Below are 25,058 nucleotides of genomic sequence, written 5' to 3'. Positions count from 1 at the left end.
TGACTGGCGTGAGATGGTATCTCATTGTGGTTTTGACTTGCATTTCTCTAATGATCAGTGATGTTGAACTTTTTTTCATGTTTGTTGGCTGCATAAATGTCTTCTTAAAAAAGTGTCTGTTCATATCCTTTGCCCACTTTTTGATTTTTTTTAAAATAAATTTGTTTAAGTTCCTTGTAAATTCTGGAAATTAGTTCAACCATTGTGGAAGACAGTATGGTGATTCCTCAAGGATCTAGAACCAGAAATACCATTTGATCCAGCCATCCCATTACTGAGTATATACCCAAAGGAATATAAACTATTTTACTATAAAGACACATGCACAGTATGTTTATTGCAGCACTATTTACTATAGCAAAGTCATTGAACCAACCCAAATGCCATCAGTGATAGACTGGATAAAGAAAATTTGGTACGTATATACCATGGAATACTAGGTAACCATAACAAGGAATGAGATCATGTCCTTTGCAGGGACATGGGTGAAGCTGGAAGCCATCGTCCACAGCAAAGTAACACAAGAACAGGAAACCAAACACCACATGTTTTCACTCATAACTGGGAGCTGAGCATTGAGAAGACATGGACACAGGGAGGGGAACATCACACACCAGGACCTGTTGAGGGGTGCAGGGTGAGGGGAGGGAACTTAGAGGACTGGTCAATAGGTGCAGCAAACCACATTGGCACGTGTATGCCTATGTAACAAACCTGCACATTCTGCACATGTATCCTGTAACTTAAAGTAAAATTAAAAATAAATAAATAAATAAAAATAACACTAATAAGAGACAGCATATCCAATGCCACAGAAAAGGAGAAAAATTCACTGGCAAGGATATCATCTCATAGATATTTTTGAATGAGGAAAATAAATTAGAGAACAGAATAATCTCAATCCCTTATATACATGAAACGTTTTATTGTTCACACTAAAGAGAATGTTAAAACACCTAAACTAATCTATTACTACCTCTGGAAAAAAAATTATCAGCCTATGATCATAGGTCATTACAACCATTTTTACATGAAGTATAACACACCACTAACACAGCAGATGGAGCTCAATAACTGCCAGGCAAGTTGCTGCAGCCATATGGTGTAGCCATTGGGAAGTGGGTCGTCCTGGAGCTTGGACTGAGACTTTCTCAAGGGTGTTTTGGCCAAGTGACCATATTGACACTAGGCTGTCACAGGTGGCTTCTAGTTCTAGGAGAGTCTTTCTAATGATATCTTGGGATTTTTGATTCACATCAAATGTGAGCATTTCCTATTATGAGTGAGTGTAAAGACTTCATATCCTAAGATTAGAGGATTTTTAGCACATGTGAGTTTATCATTGTGTTTGATATGTATCACAGGTGTGCTAGCTCTACTTCTGGGATTCACTCTTTGTTAGATCAATAAATAATGGAATAATGATAAGATGATAGTGATGATTATGACTGATTTTAAAAAGGTCAGAGATGTCGGTTGTTGTGTATGCATCTAAATAGAAACAGTAAACATATACTTGTATAGGTAATTCATTCATCATGTCTACTCAGATTGGTCTTGTTACAGCAATACCATTAGCTGTGGTTGTTTCTAATATTGTCAGAAATTTTGAAGATGGCTGTAGTTGTCGATATTACCAAGTGATGCTATCAGCAAGACAGTAGGACTATGTTCAAATGCATGCCTTCAAAGTTCTTTTGCTTCCATAATTTCTGAGTCATACTTAGCAAATGGTCGTGAAGTCTTAAGTGAAGAACTGTTGCGTTTTGTCAGTGAATACGTGATTGATTGCAGAAGAGCACTTATTTCAATGGCTGTTGGTGAGAATAGATAAAATTCTACCCAAGATAGTTGATATGACTCTTCCTGAAATCTAACATTCCAGAAATGGAAAGTGGAGCCTTTTCATCAAGGGGTTCAATGAGTCTTCCTCTCTGACTTAGGTTAATGCCACCTTCCTCTCTTTCTCTGTTTATTCCTAGAATGCAGGCTCAACAGTACCAGCAGCAGCGTCGAAAATTTGCAGCTGCCTTCTTGGCATTCATTTTCATACTGGCAGCTGTGGATATTGCTGAAGCAGGGAAGAAAGAGAAACCAGGTAAGCAGTAGGGTTCTGAAGGCAAGATACTTCATTGATTAATGTCCATCTAGCCTAATTACCTGCTTTTCCTTCCTGTCTTCTACTCTGCCTCTCTCCCTTCCTATTCCTCTATTCCTTCAATCTTCCCTTTTTAAAAATAATTACTTAGAGGAACCTAAGAAATATCCTGTCTTATTTTTCTCCCATTGTAAGTCCTGGATTGCATGACAATGATGATCATTAATATGATGATCAAATTAGCAGCTACTATGTATAGAACATTGAACAGTAATCAGGTACTTTATTATTTATCTCTCTACCTCAAAAAAAAATGCACTGCAACTTGTTTTTCTCCTTAATATCAGACTTACAGAGGAGGAAACTGAGGCGCAGAGAAGATAAAGCACCTTCTCTATGCCACTCCCAAAGTCATAAGTAGGCTGTAGAACTGACAGTCTGTTTAAATCTGTGATCCACCATATTTGTATGTCATTCCTTCTACAAGACAGAGAAAGGAACAACAACTTGCTTTGAAATGGCTCATTTGACAACTGTTATTTCTTTTTTTTTTTTTTTTTTTTTTTTTTTGAGTTGGAGTCTTGCTCTGTCACCAGGCTGGAGTGCAGTGGTGCGACCTCAACTCACTGTATCCTCTGTCTCCCGGTTCAGGCGATTCTCCTGCCTCAGCTTCCCGAGTAGCTGGGGATATAGGCACGCACCACCATGCCCAGCTAATTTTTGTATTTTTAGTAGAGTTGGGGTTTCACCATGTTAGCCAGGATGGTCTCGATCTTTTGACCTTGTGATCTGCCTGCTTTGACCTCCCAAAGTGCTGGGATTACAGGCGTGAGCCACTTTGCCCGGCTGACAACTGTTATTTCTAATAGAATATTTTCTCCATTTTTAGGAAAACTATTTTTGACCATTTCTTCTTTTATAGAAATGTTTGCTTCTAAAAGCAGATGCCACTAAATCACTTAGCACAGTCTCCGGCACATAGTAAGAGGGAGTTAAATTAATATTAGTTTTAGCTCTTAGTTTTCTTTCTCTCTTCTCCTGATCATTCACTGGTTCAATAATTTGGGTAATATTCATCATGTTTCTATTATTCACTAGACAATAAAGATACAGACAAAAAAAACACAGATCCTGCAATTAAGGTGCTCAGGAATGAACTTGGTTATATCTGGAAGTTAAGGAGTTTTCTGTATGTTGATTAGGGTTTCTTCCTTTCATTCAGAAAAAAAAGTGAAGAAGTCTGACTGTGGAGAATGGCAGTGGAGTGTGTGTGTGCCCACCAGTGGAGACTGTGGGCTAGGCACGCGGGAGGGCACTCGGACTGGAGCTGAGTGCAAGCAAACCATGAAGACCCAGAGATGTAAGATCCCCTGCAACTGGAAGAAGCAATTTGGAGGTAAGCCTCATGCTACTGAGTTAATCTCCTACTCTGAGATAATTCTCAAATTTTTCCACCAAATGTCTTTTTAAGGATGAGTACTTTTCATTTTAAATAACTTTATCTTATCAGACACAAAGTAACCAGACATCTTTCCCAGCCCCAGTGTTTCTCAACTTTGACACTGGTCCCATTTCAGGCCAGGCAATTCTTTGTTGTGGAGGCTGTCTTGTGCATTTTAGGGTATTCAGCAGCATCCCTGGCTTCTACTCACTAGTTTCCGGTAGCATTCCTCACCCACTCCAGATGTGAAAATTAAAAATGTCTCCAAATATCTATGGCCAAATGTCCCGTGGTGGTCAAAATCATCCCTGGTTGGGAACCACTGCTTTTCCAAAGGAACATAAAATATATCCTTGATTCCTCTTAATAATGTTAATTGATCTGTCTTCTCTCTCCTTTCTTCTATTTCTAAGTTCCTTTGGTTTTTCCTTTCCCCTTTTCTTATTTATTCTCCTCCTTCTCCATGTTTCTCCCTGTCACTTTCAGACCTTCTCTCTCATTTGATCCCACCCCTCCCTCCACACAGGTTCACAGATTCACTTACTGAGTTCAGCCGGGCTGCTCACAGCCACTTTTCATAAATCTTTCTCCCACTGACTAGAGTCAGTCTTATGCTGGCCTGATCTATCTATCTGAGACAGGATCTCTCAACACTTTCAACTTTATATCCAGTATTGAACCCTCAAATAACCTCTTTCTTCCACAATCCAGACTTTTTGTCTTTCTTAGCCATGGTGGGACATGATGCCTAGAATGTCCTATCTATGTTCTATGGAAATGCACTGTGGCCCATAGACAAGTGAGGAAGGATAATGGATGTATACATGTATATCTTTTTCTCCCTCTGTAATCTTTGGGGTATTTTTTATTTGAATGGAGATAGATAAGTTCTGTAAAAGTGTGATGGAGAACAGGTATATTTGGTCTTAAATTATATATGGGCACGTTAAAACCCCACTTACAAAAAAGTTTAAAAGGTCTATCTTAAAGACTTACATTGAGAATATTAAATAACTCTCAAACTCAACAGTAAACAACAAAACAACAACAAAAACAAAACAACAAAACAAAACAAACAGAACCTAACAGTTCAATAAGAAAGTGGGGGAAAAAACATTAACAGACATTTTACCAAAGAGGATATATAGGCAACAAATGAACTCCTGAAAATATATTCAACATCTTTTCCTTATTAGGGAACTAGAAATTGAAGCCATAATGAGATATCACTCTACATCTATCAAAGTGGCTAGAATAAAAAATACTGAGAAGACGAAATGCTAGTGAGGGTGCAGGGAAACCAGATCCCTCATATGTTGCCAGTGGAAATTGTAAGGTGGTACAGCCACGGTGGAAAAAGAGTATTGCAGTTTTTTACAAAATGAAACATGCATTTACCATGTAACACAGCAGTTTCTTGGTCATTTATCCCAGATAAATGAAAACTTCTGTTTCCACAAAAACCTATACATGAATTTATACAGCAGTTTTATTTGTAATAACCCAAAGCTGGAAACAACTCAGGTGTCCTTCAATTGATAAGTGGTTAAACAAACCGGGGTACATTGGTACTTTAGAATACTACTGAGGCATAGGAAGAAACAGACTATTGATGCACCCAACTTGGATAGATCTTCAGGAAATTATGCCAAGTAAAAAAGAAAGCCAATCTCAAAAGTTTACATATTGTAGAATTCCATTTATGCAACATTTTTAGGCTAGAAAAATGATAGAGCTAGAGAACAGATAAGGAGTTGCCAGGGATTAGGGAGGTGAGGAAGGAGGAAGGTGGCTAGGCCATGACTATAAAGAATGACCCACTGTTGTATTGGGACTGTATATTAATAGTGTATATGAATGTATATTAATGGTGTGTATTGATGGTGATTGTATGCATCTACACATGTGATAGAATTGAACAGAACTCAATACACACGCATACACTCTGTATTATTTCTTATAGCTGCACGTGGATCTATAATTATTTCAATAAAAAAAGTTACAAACAAAAGTGTGCCTTTATTATCCTGGAAGTACAATAGGATCTTTCAAGGATTTCTGTTTGGTTCTACCCTGCCTTTAGCGGAGTGCAAATACCAGTTCCAGGCCTGGGGAGAATGTGACCTGAACACGGCCCTGAAGACCAGAACTGGAAGTCTGAAGCGAGCCCTGCACAATGCTGAATGCCAGAAAACTGTCACCATCTCCAAGCCCTGTGGCAAACTGACCAAGCCCAAACCTCAAGGTAAGTCCTTGCCATTATACCACAATTTTAATGGACTGACGGACTCAGGCAAGATCTGGAAAACCCACATTTTCCAGAAGGAAATATTAGGTGAATTACCTGAAGAAAGTGACCGAAAAACTCCCCTACACTGAGAATCACAAAAATACTTTAAAAATACTTTGAAGCAGGCAGTCTGTGAGTGCAAATTGAGGTCCTCTGCATAGATGACGGGATTGGTACAGTCTCCTAACCCAAATAAATAACATAGCAAAAGAAGCCAGCAAAGACAGTTGTATGATGACCATATATTCCAAACTCTTAATTGGAACTGTATCCTGACAAGAAAAACAAACTCAGAATTCTGTTTATGAAGGAGACAATTTTAAATCAAACTTCTCCCAGATATCCGAAATGTAGTTTTCACAAAATCAGGAAAATTATTTTACATTTTCCCTTTATTCACTGCGTAAGTTAATGGGTTCTGCATTTCTTTTCAGAGCCTTTGTATTTTTTGAGTTCAATTTGATCACCAACTACATTCATCACAGAATTTTTAAATGACAGGGATCTGTATCTCCCAGAAAGTCGGGCTCTGCTCTCTTGCTGGAGAAGGTAAAAACAGTCATTATGGCCATGAGTTCATACATACAAGGATCCCAACTGAGGGAAATAAACTCTTTAATCATGGATGTTATGGTCTGAATTGTGTTTTCCCAAATTCATATGCTGAAGTTTTAACCCCCAGTACCTCACAATGTCACTGTATTGGAGACAGGGTCTTTAAAGAGGTAATTGAGATAAAATGCAGTCACAAGGGTAGGCCCTAATCCAGTGTGGCTGGTGTCTTTATAAGAAGGGAGATTAGGACACAGAAATACATAGAGTGGAGACTGTGTGAAGACAGAGGGAGAAGAATGCCATCTACGAGCCACAGGGAGAACCTTCAGAAGAAATCAGCCCTACAGATGCCTTGATCTTAGGCTTGTAGCTTCCAGAACTGCAAGACAATAAATAAATACATTTCTGTTGTTTAAGCCACCATGAACTCTAAATTCAAATACCTTCTTGGCCTCTACTCATATATTTTAACTCTAAGGTGGTCCTGAAAATTTACACTGCCAGAGAAATTGTAAGGAGAGATTCAGAAAAATGACCATGTAAGAAATGCTCATAATAAATAAAAATAGAAAAAAAATCTGCAGAAGCTGAGGGAGATTGGCTGGTTTCCTGCTGGTGGCCAGAAAGGACTTTATTTTTCACAGGCCTGGCTTTTTGGCCTCTGCTGGAGTTGTCCATAGAAATGGTTATCTCCAACTTCAGGATGGCCAGGTACAGGCTGGACCTGTAGGTGGTGAATCTAGGGTTCAGGCTGCCCTTTCCAGATCATGGAAATCTCTGCCTGTTGTCATATGGTTTTTGGAAGGCATGAAGCAGGGCTGGAGTGACTGCAGTGAGTGCTTATGCCGACTTCCCAAATGTCATTTGTCCAGAGACAACCACACAAATCTAAGCAAAATCAGTGCCATATCTACTAAGTGAAACATTTCCAAAAATGGCAGAACTCAGAGTTACTGTCGTCAAAATAATTTATTTTTAATCCAGCTGTAGAACCAAAATATTCAGCATAAATACAGAATTGAAAGGAAAAGAAATTAAAGAAGCTTCCACATTCCAGCACAGTGATGCTCAACCTGGGCTGCACATTAGAATATTCTGTGGGAACTTGCAAAACTCCCAGTGCCCAAGTATAGCACAGAGCAACCCAATCAGCATCAGCAGTTTAAAAATTGTAAATGCATCTCAGAAGGTTTCACGATGCCGCCAAAATTGAGAACTACTGCTCTAGTATGGAATCCATTGACAAGAGACCACACACACATGCATACACATGTAACACACACACACACACACACACAGGTGCACTGTCCTGTTCTTTCCTATGGGAAAGAGAAAATTCAACTTAATAATAGGGGAGAAAAAGTGGGGACATGATTAGCTGGAAGACAGTGGGGCTGGGTGAACACATAAAATGTTGAAAAGTTTGGGATAAATGGGACACAGCAGGGAACATGATTAAGAGAGAACCCTAAAGGATATTTAGGAAATAAGAGAAGTCTTCCTTTTACCTGAACTGGCCTATATTTCACCTTTATACAGTGTCTCATCTAATAACATATAATGAAGGTTAAGTTTGTTTCAGGCTTTCAGCTTGAAAAAATGACACTAAAAATATTTCAAGTGGGTAGACATTCTGTAATATTCATATATAAATCAATTATGGTATATAATTAATTGATATAATTAATTGAAAATGTGATTACTCTGAGTGATTCTATGTTTCAAACTACCAGTTACGCAATTTACACGTCATTAAAATTCATCCTTCCCTTTGTGTATAACATACCTTTGTTAAAACTAACCAATCTTTTACATCTCAGCAGTGGATAGTTTTATAAATGCTGTTTTGGCACTGAGACACTTTGCAAAAAGAATTTTTTTTTTTTTGATACAGAGTCTCACTCTGTCACCCATGCTGGAGGGCAGTGACACGATCTCGGTTCACTGCGACCTCCGCCTCCTGGGTTCAAGTGATTCTCCGGCCTCAGCCTCCTGAGTAGCTGGGATTACAGGCATGTGCCACCACGCCCGGCTAATTTTTTTGTCTTTTAATAGAGACAAAGTTTCATCATGTTGGTCAGGCTGGTCTTGAACTCCAGACCTCAAATGATCCACCCGCCTCAGCCTCCCAAAGTGCTGGGATTACAGGCGTGAGCCACCGTGCCTGGAAAAAAGAATATTCTTATTGTAGTTGAACCAGGGAGATGTGTCAGATATAAAATCTTTGCAGGGGACACAGACACACTCACACACACGTACACATTCCATGGCATATTTTTCCTAGTTTAAACCAAAATGTAACGAGTGGCATATGTAAGTTGTATTTATTTTTGTACTATTTTTCTCAAATAAACTTGGATAGATATTATAGCTTTTCCTTTGCACGTCTCTAACTTTAAGATAGCTCGCATTCTACTAATCAATGGGAAAGCAAATGGAATGAATGGAATCTATACTATCATTATCATTATTCAGTTTCTGCTGCTATATATTGTTCCAGGTGTTTCCCATATAGTAACTTATAAAGTCCTGTATATCCTTGCAGGTGGGTATTATTATAAAGGAAACTGAGGAACACTGGTTAATTTATTTGACCAGGGGTATATCTCTAATAAATGACAGTGCCAAGATTCATCTAACTCTAAATTCATGTTATCTTTTGTATTCTGCTGATTTCTCACCTAAATCACAAAGGGGTATGAACTAACCTCCATGGGTTTTAATTTCCTTTGAAATAGGAGAAGGTGAACTTTGTCTTTTTTCTTTTTAATTTTTGTGGTTATATGGTAGGTGTATATATTTATGGGGTACATGAGATGTTTTGATACAGGCCTGCAATATGAAATAAGCATATTATGGAGAATGCAGTGTCCATCCCCTCCAGCATTTATCTTTGGAGTAGCAAACAACCTAATCACACTCTTTGCATTATTTTAAAATGTACACTTATTATTGACTATATAGTCACCCTGTTGTGCTATCAAATAGTAGGTCTTATCCAGTCTTTCTATTTTTTTGTACCCATTAGCCATCCCAACCACCCATCACTACCCTTCCTAGCCTCTGATAACCATCCTTCTACTCTCTGTGTCCTTGAATTTGTTTTGATTTTAGATCCCACAAATAAGTGAGGACATGCAATGTTTCTCTTTCTGTGCCTGTCGTATTTTACTTAACCTAATGATCTCCGTTTCTATCCATGTTGTTGCAAATGATTGAATCTCATTCATTTTAATGGCTGAATTGTACTCCATTATGTATATGTACCACGTCTCTTTATCTGTTCATCCGTTGATGGCCACTTAGGTTGCTTCCAAATCTTAGCTATCATAAACGGTGCTGCAACAAACATAGGGGTAAAGACATCTTTTCAATATACTGATTTCCTTTATTTTGGGTGGAAGCTGCAGTAGTCATTTAACTAAAATTTTCTCAAAATGATGCATTTATAAATTATTTTCTTCCTTCAGGAAAGAGTACATCGTCAACATTTTTTCTTATATTAATTCAATATGTGAAGGAGATAAAGAGAAGTAGGGAACTCACTAATTTTGAATTGGACACTGGGGTAGGAGCTCCTAGTTATTTAATTTAAGCCTTAAAGCAACTTTAAGCATACATTTTATTTATCCTACTTTATATATGGAAAAGCATAGGCTCAGAAATGTTAAGCAACTCACTTGAGGTTTCACAGCTTGCAAGCGGTGCAACCAGATTCAAATTTAAAGTCAGACTGATACCAAAGACCCACTGCCTTTTCAATTGCACAGTGCTGCTTCTTGGTATTATAAACCCATGCAACACTGGTCGTATTTATTAGATAAGTCTTTATGCCTAGAAGCTTTAAAGGGTAGAGCTTCTGGGGACCTTGCCTAATGTCTGATCTAATACCCACATAACAAATGAGGACAGAGAAAATCAATGACTTATCCATGTCCATTCTGTTTTCTGGTAGTGGAGTCAGTTCCAGGTTTTGTTCTCTTTAGATGTCATTTTTTCTGCCTTATTTCAAACATCAGAATTATAGGAAAGGGAATTTTATAGTGATCAGTAAAGGGCATTGCAGTCACGAGGAAAATCAGTAGTTTTCAAAATATGAGTTTAATTACAGTCATGTGTCACTTAACAACAGGGATATGTTCTGAGAAATGTGTCCTTAGGTGATTTCATTCTCGTGTGAACATCATAGGGTGCACTTATACAAGTGTAGATGTGTAGCCTACTGTGCCCCTAGGCTGTAAGTTATAGCCAATTGCTCCTGGCGGCAAATCTATACAGCATGTTACTGTACTGAATACTGTAGGTTATTGTAACACAATGATAGGTATTTGTGTATCTAAACGTGTCTAATTATTGAAAAGATATAGTAAAAATATGGTATAAAAGAAAAAAATGGTGCATCTTTGTAGGGCACTTACCATGAATGGAGCTTGCAGGACTGTAAGTTGCTCTGGGTGAGCCACTGAATGAACAGTGAGTGAATGTGAAGGCGTAGGACATTAGTGTACAATACCATAGACTCTATAAACACTGTACACTTAAGCTACACTAAATTTATGAGAAGATATTTTTCTTTCTCCAACAATAAGTGAACCTTAGCTTATGGTAACTATTTTAGTCTACAAACTTTAAAATTTTTTTTTAACTTTTGACTCTTTTATAATAACACTTAAAGTTCAAACACATTGCATAGCTATAACAAATATATTCTTTCCTTATATCTTTATTCCATAAGCGTTTTTAATTTTTTTTTTTTTTGAAACGGAGTCTCGCTCTGTCGCCCAGGCTGGAGTGCAGTGGTGCAATCTCGGCTCACTGCAGGCTCCGCCTCCCGAGTTCACGCCATTCTCCTGCCTCAGCCTCTCCGAGTAGCTGGGTCTACAGGCGCCCGCCACCGCGCCCGGTTAATTTTTTTGTATTTTTAGTAGAGACGGGGTTTCACCGTGGTCTCGATCTCCTGATCTCGTGATCCGCCCGCCTTGGCCTCCCAAAGTGCTGGGATTACAAGCGTGAGCCACCGCGCCCGGCCAGTGTTTTTAATTTTTTAAAACTTTTTGTTAAAACGAAGACACACACACATTAGCCTAGCTCTACACAGGGTCAGGTTCATCATCACTGTCTTCCACCTCCACATCTTGTCCCACTGGAAGGTCTTCAGGGACAGTAACACATGGTCTCCTATGATAACGATGCCTCCTCCTGGAATACCTCCAGAAGGACTTGCCTGAAGCTGTTTTACAGTTAACTTTATTTTTTTAGTAAGAAGAAGGAATACACTCTAAAATAATGATTAAAAGTATTGTATGGTAAATACATAAACTAGTAACATAGTCATTTATTATCACTGTCAAGTATTATGACTATACATAATTGTCTGTGTTACATTTTTATAAGACTAGCAGTGCAGTAAGTTTATTTACATCCGCATCACCATGGACATGTGAGTAATGTGCCGCCTTCCAATGTTAAGCAGTGATAGGAATTCCTCAGCTCCACTGTACCCTAATGGGAACACAGTTCAATATGTGGTCCGTCATTGGTTGAAACATTGCTATGTGGTGTGTAACTATATTACGTATAATCTAGTCACTCAGCTCATCGTCAGAAAGTGCCTTCTTCTCCTGTCTTTATCATTCTAATCAAACATATGATCAGGATCTGCTTTGTTTGTTTGATTTTTGTTTGTTTTTCATTTTAGAGAACTTCTTTGCTTAGTTCCTGACCACTTTTGTTTTGGGAAATGGCCATGGATTAATATGCAAACTACTTGGTTTCAGTGCGAAAATCATACTCTTTACATTTTAGAATGAAACATAAAGATGTTGGCAAGTCTGTGAATACCCAACATTAAATTGAGGAAAGGCTGGAGAATATCTTTGCTATTTGATTGGTAGTAATAAGGCTAAAAGATTAAGTGACTTGGTTAGGAGGCTTAATATCGAGAGTTGCTATCCAAACACCAGGGAATTACTAAATATCCCCCAGACATTGGTTAAAAATTGCCTTAAAATTCATCATAGTCCATTCTAACATCATTACTTCTTGAGGTATAGAAGCAATTCTTCCTATTGCTATGTCAATGTTGTACAGATTCCACACTCTAGCCTCGGTCTGCAATTTTGATAACACTAGATGTGAAGTTGGAAAGCCTTGTTTGAAGATTCTCTTGGGTTGGAATCCCACTTAATCTGAAGAGACCATTCTCAGCAAACTATCGCAAGGACAAAAAAAACAAACATCACATGCTCTCACTCATAGGTGGGAATTGAACAATGAGAACACTCGGACACAGGAAGGGGGACATCACACACTGGGGCCTGTTGTGGGGTTGGGGGAGGGGGGAGGGATAGCATTAGAAGATATACCTAATGTAAATGAGGAGTTAATGGGTGCAGCACACCAACATGGCACATGTATACGTATGTAACAAACCTGCATGCTGTGCACATGTACCCTAGAACTTAAAGTATAATAATAAAAAAAAATCTGAAGAGACCTTTTAGCTATCCACTTTGATATTGTATACTAAGAAGCAATAATAATAATAATAATAATAATAATAATAAGAATTGAAAACTGCACATCTGGAATTTAGCTTTCCCAGAGATGGAGGCGGTATTACTCTTGGAAAGGTTCATTGCTTGACTGAAAGATTGTAGCTGGAATTTGCTTAATGATTACCAGAGTCTGGCAGGGATAAATTGGTGAACAATTGTGTTGGACACTTGAGATTTTAATTTCTTAAGAAAAGAGATTGAGTTTAATTAATATAGATGAATTACATTAGTTAAAACATTGTATCTGTCAAAAGCTTTTAGATACAGCAAGATCTACTCTTGCTCGTTAAGCAAAAGAGGTCTATTCAAGGGTATTATATAGTTCAAAGAATCTCCGGGAGGGCCAAAGATCTGGCTTGGATGCTGCAAGACCAGGAATAATGCAGCCAAAGTCAACAGATCCGGGAGAAATATCTACTCACACCACATGTCACTGATCTAGCAGAAACCTTTCTGCTGCAGTTACTGTCTGTTCAGCACATATACTGCTTAGAACTGATCACTGGAAGGTCCACCACAGGTGACCCTCCAAAACCAGTCACTTCTGCCCCCTTTCTTGAGGGACTATCCAATCTCCCCACATTTGGCCCCTGCTTCTAGTTGGTCACTTCTGCCTCCACATCTCATTTAAGCATGTCTGCTTAATAGAAATTTGGTCACATGGAAAATCCTGCTATGAAGGAGCCTGGAAAATGAGTATTTAACTTTCTAGATTCTACCTCTAAACACAAGAAGGGAAGCTTCAAGGGTCTTGCATGGCATGTAGTGAGCAAATCTACTACAGTGTGCAAGAATGTCAGAATGTGGTGGGGTATATCATTAGACTTACCTCTCTCTCCTGTGGGGCTAGATGATGCATTGATGCTACTCCATGGGGAAAACATTGCCAAGGGTAATCTTACATTAGAACTGTTGAGTACACCTTGTACAGAGAGTTGGGTCTCTCCGCATTGGAATTACCAGTCACTTTTTATTTTCTGCGGGAATAATTGATCTGCAAACAAGGAAGAAAGTTGGAAAACATAGTCTGTCTCTGCTAACGGCTTTGTATAAACTGTCAGAGCAGGCCGGGCACAGTGGCTCACACCTGTAATCCCAGCACTTTGGGAGGCTGAGGTAAGCGGATCACGAGGTCAAGAGATCCAGACCATCCTGGCCAACATGGTGAAACCCCATCTCTACTAAAAATACAAAAATTAGATGGATGTGGTGGTACACGCCTGTAGTCCCAGCTACTTGGGAGGCTGAGGCAGGAGAATCGCTTGAACCCAGGAGGCAGAGGTTGTTGCAGTGAGCCAAGATCGTGCCACTGAACTCTAGCCTGGCGACCGAGAACTCTTCAGAGGTCAAGTAACTCTTCTCCAAGGCACACGTGTTTTTCAGTGGTCCCCTTAGATGATGGCTCACTATGGAATTAGAAGATGGCAAGAACAAGCATCCCTGCCCGGATGGACCCGTCTGTGGGGGTGCTGTGGCTCTATAGGCAGTCCTGTCTGTGTGGGTCGGGGATGGTGCAGCCCATGGAGCAGGCTTCTGGTATTTGTCACTGGAGTGCAGAGCCAAGCTGAAGCAGGGGCTGGGGCTTGTGTGGGAGGCTCCAGTGAGAGCTGAGAGGTTCCTTCAGGCCACAGGTGATATTGATATTGCCTAATGATCATCTTGGAACATTCTAGTATCTTGGGTTATTGTTCACTTGACAATTATTAGTTGTTGCTTTTTAAATCATATGCATAAATGAAGGGCGTTGTGAAGCCCTTTTTAGTACAGATAAGCCAGCCACCAAGTTTATCTGGAAAAGGGGAATTCTCAGATTGTTTCTGGGACAGGCAGAGATGGGAACACAGGGAGAGATGTCTATGCTACAGGTGAGTCAGGGAATGAATGTCAGTCCCTCCTGCTGTCCATACCAAGCCACATGCTGCTGTTACCAGATCCTTGTTCAATTTTCCTGCTCTCGATAACCTCAATTCTTTTTCTCTCTTCCCAGCTATTTCTAAAAGTTTTGCCATCTTGCTGCTCTTTTTTGGAAAGCCGCCTAGCCCTCTCTTATGTTTGACAATTCATCTTTAAAGATCAAAAGAACAGAAACTGTTTAAGTGCAAGACTCAACTGTGTGCAGGACACAGCTTTTGGCAGCTGATTATTAAATGGGAAAAAAGGGGTCAGGAAAGTGATATTCTCAGCATTCTCAATTCTCTCCCCAGCTAAATAGATTCTTTTGTTAGTTCTTTTAAAGATAAAAGAAGTTCCCCCCGACATTTCTGTCTGTGTTCTGGGCTCTGACATCCCTCAGGAGTGAGCATGGCAACACTGTATGGATGGGCTTTGCTAGGCTGGGAGACTTTTAACTGTGTTGAGAGAGGTGAGGGGGCAGAATCCCACCACAGGCTGGCCTGGGACTGGCTCCCTCCCCTCAAAGGCCCCCTGAAGAGGTTGATGATTACTGCCCTTGTACTTGGCCAGAAGAGGCAGCATGGGGTACCCTGTGGGAATTCTGTTCCTCTTGATCAGAGGAAAACACTTGTACTCCGTTGGGTCTCAAGTTTTTATTTCTTTTTTATTCTGCTTGTGAAAACATCTTTCAACACCTATGTTTTATTTTCCATCCATGATACCGTACTGGAAGTGGGGAGATCTAATTCTGTCCTTTTCTTAGTAGAATGATACCTATTTTGTCTTCTCTAAATTAGAGTCGACAGTGAATATACCATAGGATTGTTATAAAGATAAAATGAAGCACTGTAAGTAAGAATGCTTGGTAAACATTCAGTATTTTAAAGACTATTTCCTTTCTTCCAAATGAATTTCCTGAAGTACTGGTTTTTCCCTTAGCACCTTTTCAGGCAAAAGGAGAATTATGATGATTTCAACAATAGTGATTATAGTTTATATTTATGGAGAGCTTAGTGTGTTTTGAGTAAAGTTTAGTGCATTGCTCACACAGGGTGTCATTTAATATTCACAAAACTCTGTGAAATAGTTACTGTTATATTTATTTTTACATACAAGGAAACTGAGGCTATAGAGAATTTAGATAATGATATGGCTCTGTTTCCCAACACAAATCTCATCTCCAGTTGTAACCTCTAGGTGTTGAAGGAGGGACCTGGTGGGAGGTGATTGTATCATGGGGGTGGTTTCCCTCTTGCTGTTCTCCTGATAGTGAGTGAGGTCTCGCGAGAGTTGATGGTTTTAAAGTGTGTGGCGTTTCCTTGCTCTTGCTGTCTCTCCTGCTGCCATGTAAAATGTACCTTGTTTTCCCTTCGCCTTCAGCCATGATTGTAAGTTTCCTGAGACCTCTCCAGCCATGCAGAACTGTGAGTCAATTAAACCTCTTTTGTTTATATATTGCCCAGTCTCAGGTAATGTCTTTATAGCAGTGTGAAAATGAACTAATACATATACCTAGCACAAGGTTATGGCACTAATATGCAGAGGACTTAAATGCAAGGCAGTCGATCTAAAGCTCCTGCAGCATGCACGGCTCCTTCCTCTGTGTCAATTTTATACAGGTATCTAAGTTTCTTACCTAAGAAAGTGAATGAATTTTAGACCCACCCTGACTCCTTAGTGGGCTGTCTTGCTCATGTATCTTCCTGGCTGGGCACTTGCCTGATCCTTTCTCTAGACATTGCTTACAAGCTCTGCCCCAGCCACGCCAAACTCCCAAACTCCAGGAGACAGCAGACTGGGCCATGATTTCTTATGTGTCCATTTCTTTGCATCTGTAGTTCTCCAAACCTGGAACTGTTTTCCTTCTTCTATTCTTTCATACATTTCTACTGTTCTTTCAGCAAATATTTTAGCGAGCAAGTGCTATGTGCTGTACTTAGCACCAGGGATAAATTAATGACCTTACTGGTCTTACTGTGTAGTAGGAGAAACAGAGGGATAAATTCCAAAGTACCACATAGAGTGGCAAATGCTATGAGACAGAGAAGTGGAGAGTCCTTTAGCATTGTTTCTGATGTATTCATGTTTTTATAAAATCTGTTAAGAGCCTGCAATGGAGCACACAGTATGTTAAGTGCTAGTGATATTAGACAAACACGGTTCCTTCCCTCTGACTGCTGTGTTCTACTGGTGGTGGTGGTGGGTAGACAATGAAGGAAAAAGAGAAATAAATAATAACTAAATCAGTAAATACCTCTTGGTGTAAGTGACCTTAAAAACTAAACAGAGCCAAGTGATAGAGTGATGGGAAAGGAGTACGTGAGATAGAGTAATCGGGGAAAGCCTCTTGGACAAGGTAACTTTTGAACTTGGTTTGGAAGAGAGAGAAGGGGCTAGCCATATTGGTGTTCTAAATGAAACAAGGGGAAGTTCAAAGTCCTTCAGGTCAAAAAGAGCTTGTTTCGCTCAATGACTAGAAAAGGGATCAGTGTTAAAACTTGCCAGACTTCCCAAATATTAAGTCACGGTCTCCTCTGAGAGGACGTGTCACTCCTGTGATAAGGCATCCATTATGCTGTACCGAGGGCATGTTTGCATCTCCTAACAGGCAAACTCTTTGTATACTACATCTTATTCACCTTTGAAAATTACATCTCATAGTCCCTAGCCCATGAGAAAACTCAGGGAAGAATACTGACTTGAATGAATGAATGAATGAATGAATGATGTATCCAACTAAATTGTCCTGGTCTAGCTCACTAGGCTACATCATTCACACTGGCTTCAAAAATGTGTAGAGAAATCACTGTGAAGGCACAATGAGCTCACTTGGAATCGGAGTCATTTGTGTGTTTTACTCCCCTCCTTATTAAAGAATTTTTGGTCCTAATTGCTGGGGCAGCTGTGAGAACTAGGAGCTATAAATATTTGTAGGTTTACTTCAAACTGTGTCTCTGCTTTCATCTCCCTGGGCACATTCCATGCTCAGAGGGTCATTAGCTGTGTACTCACAAAACAGCTATAGAGTAATTAGTACTAAGGAAAGCTGCATATTAGTTGTTGGGTTTCGGGACCTCCTTTTTCCTTCCTGAAGCTTTTGCATTTTTCCCTCCTAACTTCCGAATTGAGGCTTTCTACTTGTGTTTTAAGTTGTGCCTGTTGTTATTTATTGAGTATTGTAAAAATGTATCCTATTTATCGAGTATTTATGATATGACAGGCATTATACTAAGCTGTTAGCCTGCATTGTCTCACTCAAGCCGCATGGCAGCCTAAAGTATTTTTATTTGTATTTTACAAAATAACACCCTAAGGTTGCAACTTGCACAAAGTTACCCAGACAGTGAATGATCAGACTTGAACTTGAAGTCAGGACAGTCTGTTTCCACAGTTCTTTTCCATTGTACCACTGCTTCCCAAACCAAGTGATCACTGCTGGATCTCTTTAGGTATTCTAAAATAAATTAATAATTTGTTTTTTGTTTCCATGATAATCCTAAACATTCATATAAGCATATTCAGAGTTATTTATGACTGATTGAGACCTGTTGGATAATTTCTGGCTTGAGCTTGTCTTTGTATAAAAATTACTCTGAAAACAAATGATCACTCTTAGTGCTGCATTTTCAATCTAGGGTTCTTTAAAGCAGCTATGTTCCTTGAGAGTGAGGGCGAACAGCAAGGTGACTTGTTAACCCAGAGCTCTCCCAGGCTGGGCCCTGGCCTGGATTCATGATTGTCTTCCCTCCGTTATGAGATTCCTAGCAATTCTGGTGCTTCACCACAATTTGAGGGATGGCTGTCCTGGTAACTGGAACTGCTGGTGGGGACACTTGGCACACTCCCAGTCCGCTCTGCTTCTCACTGATGCAAACCTACAGGGAAATCAGAGCAGGCTTGTTGCTCAGTGCACAGAGGCCATGAAAATAAAATAATAAAGACTTTTTCTAGAGAAGTAAACAGTATTTGTAGAAGAACTCATCAGGAATCCAAAGAGCAAGAAGGAAGTAAAATTGTTCTAGCGTCCTAGTGTTCATGCATGCAGGTGGCAAGGCCCACAGATATTGATGGCAAGTTAACACATTCATGGCCCTCTCTCTTGCTAGGCTTTCAAAAATTATTTTTACTGTTACATAAAATAGAAAACAATATTTTCAGATCTTCACCTAGATGTACAAGAGTAATAAATTAAGCTGCTCTGAAGGCTGCTGTCTAAAAACATGTAAAGTATAGAGAAAGATCTTCAGATCTACCTTTTGCTGCTGCTGCTATAGACAGATTGCTGGGTCTTTTGGGGCAGAAGAAATCACGTGGTGGGGAATAGCTCACCTGCTTACAGCTGGGAGGACATGTTTGAAGGGGGGTGAAAGAATTAATGCAGTACGATTTGTGAAATCACCGGTGAGCATAAAACCTTATATTGCTTAGCATCTAAGTTACATATTTAAATGACTTAAAATTTAAAAATTAATTTAATTCTGGAGGACAAATTTGAAGATAACAATAAACTAACATCCTATTTTGCACCTCTACAGCTAATGAGGATGCTCTGAAGGACATACAAAAATGAAATATAGTCTGAAATCGAATTCACGGATGCATTAGTCTGCTAGGGCTGTCATGACAAAGTACCACAGACTCAGTAGATTAAATATAACTTTATTTTCGCATAGTTCTGGAGTCTGAAAGTCTGAGATCAAGGTATTGTCAGGGTTGGTGCCCTATGAGGCCCTTCTCCCTGGTTTATAGACAGCTGTCTTTTCCTTGTGTCCTCACTATATGTGTCTGTGTTCAAATTTCCTCTTCTTGTAAATGCACCAGTCATATTGGATTAGGGTCTATCTGAATGCCCTCATTTTAATTTAATTGCCTCTGTAAAGACTCTATCTCTAAAATATGTTCTCACTCTGAGATACAAGGGATAGGAGTTCAGTATGAATTTTCAGGAGGGATGCAAGTCAGGCCATAATAACTGATTCTATTTAACTATATCTATATCTATAACTTTTTGAACCAAAAGACAGATTTATTTGGTAATGAATAGGAAAAACATTTATGGGACTGTACCTACTAAAATTTTAAATATACTGGAATTCAAACTTTGCCCTTTTTTCACAGATTATAAGGATTTCCTAGTGGTACTGGCTATATTATATTAAAGTAAACATTAGAGATGATCGTAGAAAATAATGATTAGCTAAGTGTGAACTACTTATTACTGTTTATAATACTACATTTCATTTCTAATTTACAATAGTTTATAATAAGGCAAATTTTCTACCTCTGCCCTCATTGTTGCAGAAATAAGCTCTTAAATATTTAAATGTCATATTAGAGATAAATCGTTCTTTTGTGTTTGGGTATAGAGGTCAGTGAATCTGTGGTGTGGGATGGTCACTGTCAAGAAGTGTAAAATCTTAAGAGTGGTCTACAGATTGAGGGAGGACAGAGGTTTTTGCTAAACAAAAGAAACTCGGCATTAATTCCACATCTGTGGTTTTCTTTCTCTCTCTCTCTCTGTGTATGTGTATGTGTGTCTGTAAATAACAAATAAGGATGGTATACATGTTTTGAGCTAAAAATAGGAGTTTAATTGACAATTTTCTACTTGGTATAGATGTGTGTATGGGTCAGATCAGGGACTGATCCCAACACACTCGTGTGTGGCTAATTCCCCCACCCCTGACTCTACTGTATAAAGAAAGTGCATCCTAAACGGGCCCTTTATGATTTGGAGAAGCTATAGATATCTCAATTCCTTCTTATACAGAATGGGAAATGGAGAGACAGGAGTGGGGAGAGTTTGAAAAGATGGTAGAGAGGAGCGTTTGGGTGAAGGGAGTTGGATTCGTCTACTGATGCAACTGGTGAGTTGATTTGAAAAATAACTGACATGTTGGGGACTTTTGTTAATTTTGTTCTGCATGGTTGATGAAGTAATTTCATCTTCACTAAACCTTCTATTAAATCTACTTTATTCACTAAAGTGCTTTCATAGCTAAACTTTCTATTTTGAGGAGATGCAGTTAAATGCTGAGCCACCTCCCAAAATGAGTGGGGACAAAACAGGTTCCTGAAATTGTCTAGATGTATTTAGTCTGCATCTAGACACAAATATATGTACTATCTTTTATTCACATATACTTGATATCAGAAAGCAAATGAGTGCAGAAGAGCAGATAGTTGAGCAGGAGTAGAAGGTATTGCTACGAAATAGAGTTGATGAATGAAGAGGAAGGTGGATAGTGAGGGAAAGAAGAGGTGTGGATGAAGCAAAGTATCAGCATGTGGGTAGCACTGCGGGGCAGTATGCATGTACACATGTTTTCCACACATATCATAGAAGTAAATGCATTGAGTCCATAAAAGAGGAAATGAAGCAAGTGATACTACAAAATAGGAAATCAAAGAAGAAACAACAAAATTATTGCATAGGCATTGGACTGAACTATATCTGTGAATAATACATTAAGCAAATGTTTAAAAGATTATACTTTTGATTTTTAACAGAAATATGTTTCTGTATTTTGCCACTTAATTTATGCTACTCCAATTTAAACTGAAATATTTGGAAATTGAATGAATAGTGCCATGTTAGGCAGCCTAGCCAACCAGTACCTGGATTTTAGTTCCTGAATCACTGAGCTGTATGTTCACAATTCGACAAGCCTTGTTATCAGTTCTGAGGCATAGCTGGCATGGGGCGAGGGTTTAGGTAGTTCTAGATGACTAGGCAGTTAATTCTTAAGCACAGGTGAGTTACTTTAAATAGGTTCACAAAGCATTAAAAGGATCTTGGTGATATCCAGGCTTTTGAACATATTTACATTGTGATAGTACTGTTTGACAGGGATATGATCCTTTTTCTGTAATAAGTCCTTGTGATTTATTGAACAAGTCTCCAAAAGTGAACTTTCAGTTCTTGATGGTATGCCTCCAGCTGTTCCTTTTCAGCTGTCTCTCTTGACCTCTGCAATGTGCATTTCTGAATGATTTTAGCTTCTTTTAGCTAAAGTGAATTCTGTCTCTTAGAAGGTGCACATTTTGTATTTCTATTCTAATCAATACTTACTCCTACTGCTTTAATGACCCAAAGACACTTTATTTAAGTCAGCGGCAAACAGGGCCTGAGTCACTTTAGTTAAAATCTGGGCTCCGCTCAATCTGAAATCATTTCATCTCCTAATTTCCTTTTTAGTTTTTCTGTATACACAGCAGGCCATCTGAAAATAAGTAATCAAAGCAAGACCTTTTACTGAGAAAATGAGATAAGCTTATTTCAGAATTCTCAACTTTCTTACTTCTTGAAAAACATCTCCCCTTAAGGTCTTTGAAAAATCTTTAAATAGATGTCTTTCTCTTAAGGCCCACTTCCAGTCTGATTTCTCCCAGATTTTCTTAATATTGAAAGTGGGGAGTTGATGTTTACTTACACCAACTACATGGCAATCCTATTTCCAAAGGGCCTGTGAAAAGATGGAAAACAGATGATGCTTGTTGTTTGATTATTTGCCTTTCAAGGGTCACTTTGCTGTGATAGACTCATATAAATTGCTGATAAGAATTTAAATTACTACTTCCTTTCAAAAACAAATTTCCCAACACATATCTAGAGTTTTTAAAATGTCCTGCCCTTGGATCCAGTACATCCTGTTCTAATAATCTATACTAAGGCGAAATTTAAGCATTCAATGATTTGTGAACAAAATCAGCATTGCATCATTATTTATAATAACAAGAGGTCAGAACTATCCAACTGATGTACAAAAGATGAAAGGTTACAGAATATATGGAGTAGGATAATATAAAGGAATATTACTTGGTCACGTTTCAAAGTATATGCAATGGCATGGAAAATAGATACAATTGAATTTTTAGCATAAAATACTATATCAACTGTCAATATATTCCTAAGTAAAGTCATAGAAAGAAAACATAAATAGAACTCATTGTTAAAAGTGTTGTTTCTACATTGTGAAGTTATGAGTAATCTCTCTCTCTCTATGTATGTATGTGTGTGTGTGTGTGTGTGTGTGTGTATATATATATATATATCCGTAGGTGTGTGTGTTTCTTTGTTTTTTATATGAGTCTGTAATACTTTTTAAATGAGACAAGTAATTAATATTTTTTAAGAAGAATGAAATAACCCCGAGAGGAGAAACCCTCCTTTTCCTTCAGGGTAAATCTACTGTAGGTATACTCTTTCTTTCTAGTAATTCATTCTCCTTGTGGCTGCTCTGTTTTTCACAACACATGTCTCTGGATTGTAGTAGTAAATTAGCAACAAGAACACTAGATCTCAAAACCATAAAAATAGCTGCCACATAACCATGATCTTTAATATAAATATGTACTTTAAAGCACTTTACAATTTTGAAAGACTCTCCCATAAAGCCACCTTGAAAGTGTTATTTGTAATGTCAGCTGTGTGAAGGCAGAGTTTTGTCTTGTTCACCTTTATACCCTAGCATCTAAAACAGTGGAGATAGAGTGCATATTTGCTGAATCAATAAATTAATGTGTTTTGAACATTAGTGATAAGATTAGATTGCAGAGGACATAATCTCACATGATACTAACACTGGCCCTCTGAGGAGGATATAGGTTTTATTATCCCCAGTTTATAGGAAACAGAGGCAGAATGATTGATCTGCACAAGATCACAGAGCTGGTAAGTGGCAAACATCTATTTGAACCAATTCTCTAGATTAGGGCTTAGTTCGTAGTATGATTCTAACAAAACTTCATGATTTTTTCATTGTCTCACTGTACCTAAAGGCCATGGTGTCACTTAATACATTAGCATTTATCAAGATTTTGTTTTCTATTCAGCATAGAAAAAAACACATGGGCTCAGAACTTATTGTAACATGGCTCATATTAATTTCTACTCATTCTTCTCACTGCATTTACTGTATTAGCTCATTCTCGTGCTGCTATGAAGAAATACCCAGAACTGGGTAGTTTATAAAGAAAAGAGGTTTAATTCCCTCACAGTTCCACATAGCTGGGGAGACCTCAGGAAGCACAATCATGGCGGAAGGCACCTCTTCACAGGGTGGCAGGAAAGAGAATGAGTACAAGCAGGGGAGATGCCAGACACTTATAAAACCATCAACTCTCATAAGACTCACTCACTATCACAGAATAGCATGGGGGAGACTGCTGCCATGATCCAATTACCTCCACCTGGTCCTGCCCTTGACACATGGGGATTATGGGGATTACAATTCAAGGTGAGATTTGGGTGGGGACACAGAGTCAAACCATATCACCGCCTGTCTTCTTTCTTATCAGGAGTTGTTATGCATTGAAATAATTTCCTTGGATAAATTCTGAGTTTTCTAGATTGAATATGGTGAACATGGCCCTTTGGATCCTATGATTCATAGCAATATAAGAAGCCTGAATCCTTTCTAGAGTACTTAGTAAAGCCTTAGGACTTTCTGAACACTTTCAAACATATTTTAAAACAATGTATTTATATTTAAAAAAAACCCACAAAGTTACAAAAATACACACCTACTATTTTTTCTCATCTCTGTATCCCAATTATTATGAGTACTAGCCTCTATCAACTCAAAAACTGGCCAAAGAAAGGATGAAAGTTTGAAAACCCAGGAAGTTAAAATCTACCCAGGGCACTGCTGTGAGATTCCAGTGCAGTGATGTCCTGGTAGGAACAGAACAAGTCACCTTTCAGGCAGGTGCCCTTTACTCTCACATGTTGACAATGGCTCATTCTCTGTTTACATCCATTTCTGCTTTGCAGCCTCAGTCCAGGCAGGGACAAGGGACATGTGGCCCGGCGTGTTATTTGATGTGTGGTGTATATGTACTTCCTTCTCTTGATTTGGCTCTGTTCGATGTGAACTAAAGTGCCCTGCTGTTCACATCAGGGTAGGAATCCTATTGGCTCCCAGAACCTTCTAGAGTAGCCGCTATATGACTTCAATAAAAAGCACTTGGCTTTAACTAATTATAGCCCTGCTCCAGGTTAATTTGTGACCCACATCTCATAGTAAACATTTCTCTCACTCTAACCTTGAAAGGCGACTAAACTGGGACAGTTTTACCCACAGAGTTTAATCAGGTCTCTATTCTAAAGACAAAGTGTTAAGAAACCTGGAAAAATTTCATATACGTATGTTTGTAAATTTTCTTGTTCATAAAATATTTGTCTTTAAAGATAGACTGAAATTTGACAAGATTCTTATTGGA

General features: G+C 38.7%; 1 protein-coding gene across 4 annotated transcripts in view; it reads left to right on the top strand.

The window, feature by feature from the left end:
* PTN (pleiotrophin) overlaps positions 1 to 25,058 on the top strand; it is a 115,063-nt gene that overhangs the window by 85,658 nt on the left and 4,347 nt on the right. For all 4 annotated transcript variants that reach the window (XM_012512346.2, XM_003261385.4, XM_012512344.2 and 1 more), the window contains exons 2-4: positions 1,983 to 2,098; positions 3,321 to 3,494; positions 5,623 to 5,784. In XM_012512346.2, the coding sequence (XP_012367800.1) occupies positions 1,984 to 2,098; positions 3,321 to 3,494; positions 5,623 to 5,784 (451 nt within the window). In that variant the 5' untranslated portion in view covers position 1,983. The remainder of the gene's footprint in view (positions 1 to 1,982; positions 2,099 to 3,320; positions 3,495 to 5,622; positions 5,785 to 25,058) is intronic.

This window comes from Nomascus leucogenys, chromosome 13 (genome assembly GCF_006542625.1).
Source record: "Nomascus leucogenys isolate Asia chromosome 13, Asia_NLE_v1, whole genome shotgun sequence".
Lineage (NCBI taxonomy): Eukaryota > Metazoa > Chordata > Mammalia > Primates > Hylobatidae > Nomascus > Nomascus leucogenys.
This window is presented reverse-complemented; position numbering and strand designations above follow the sequence as displayed.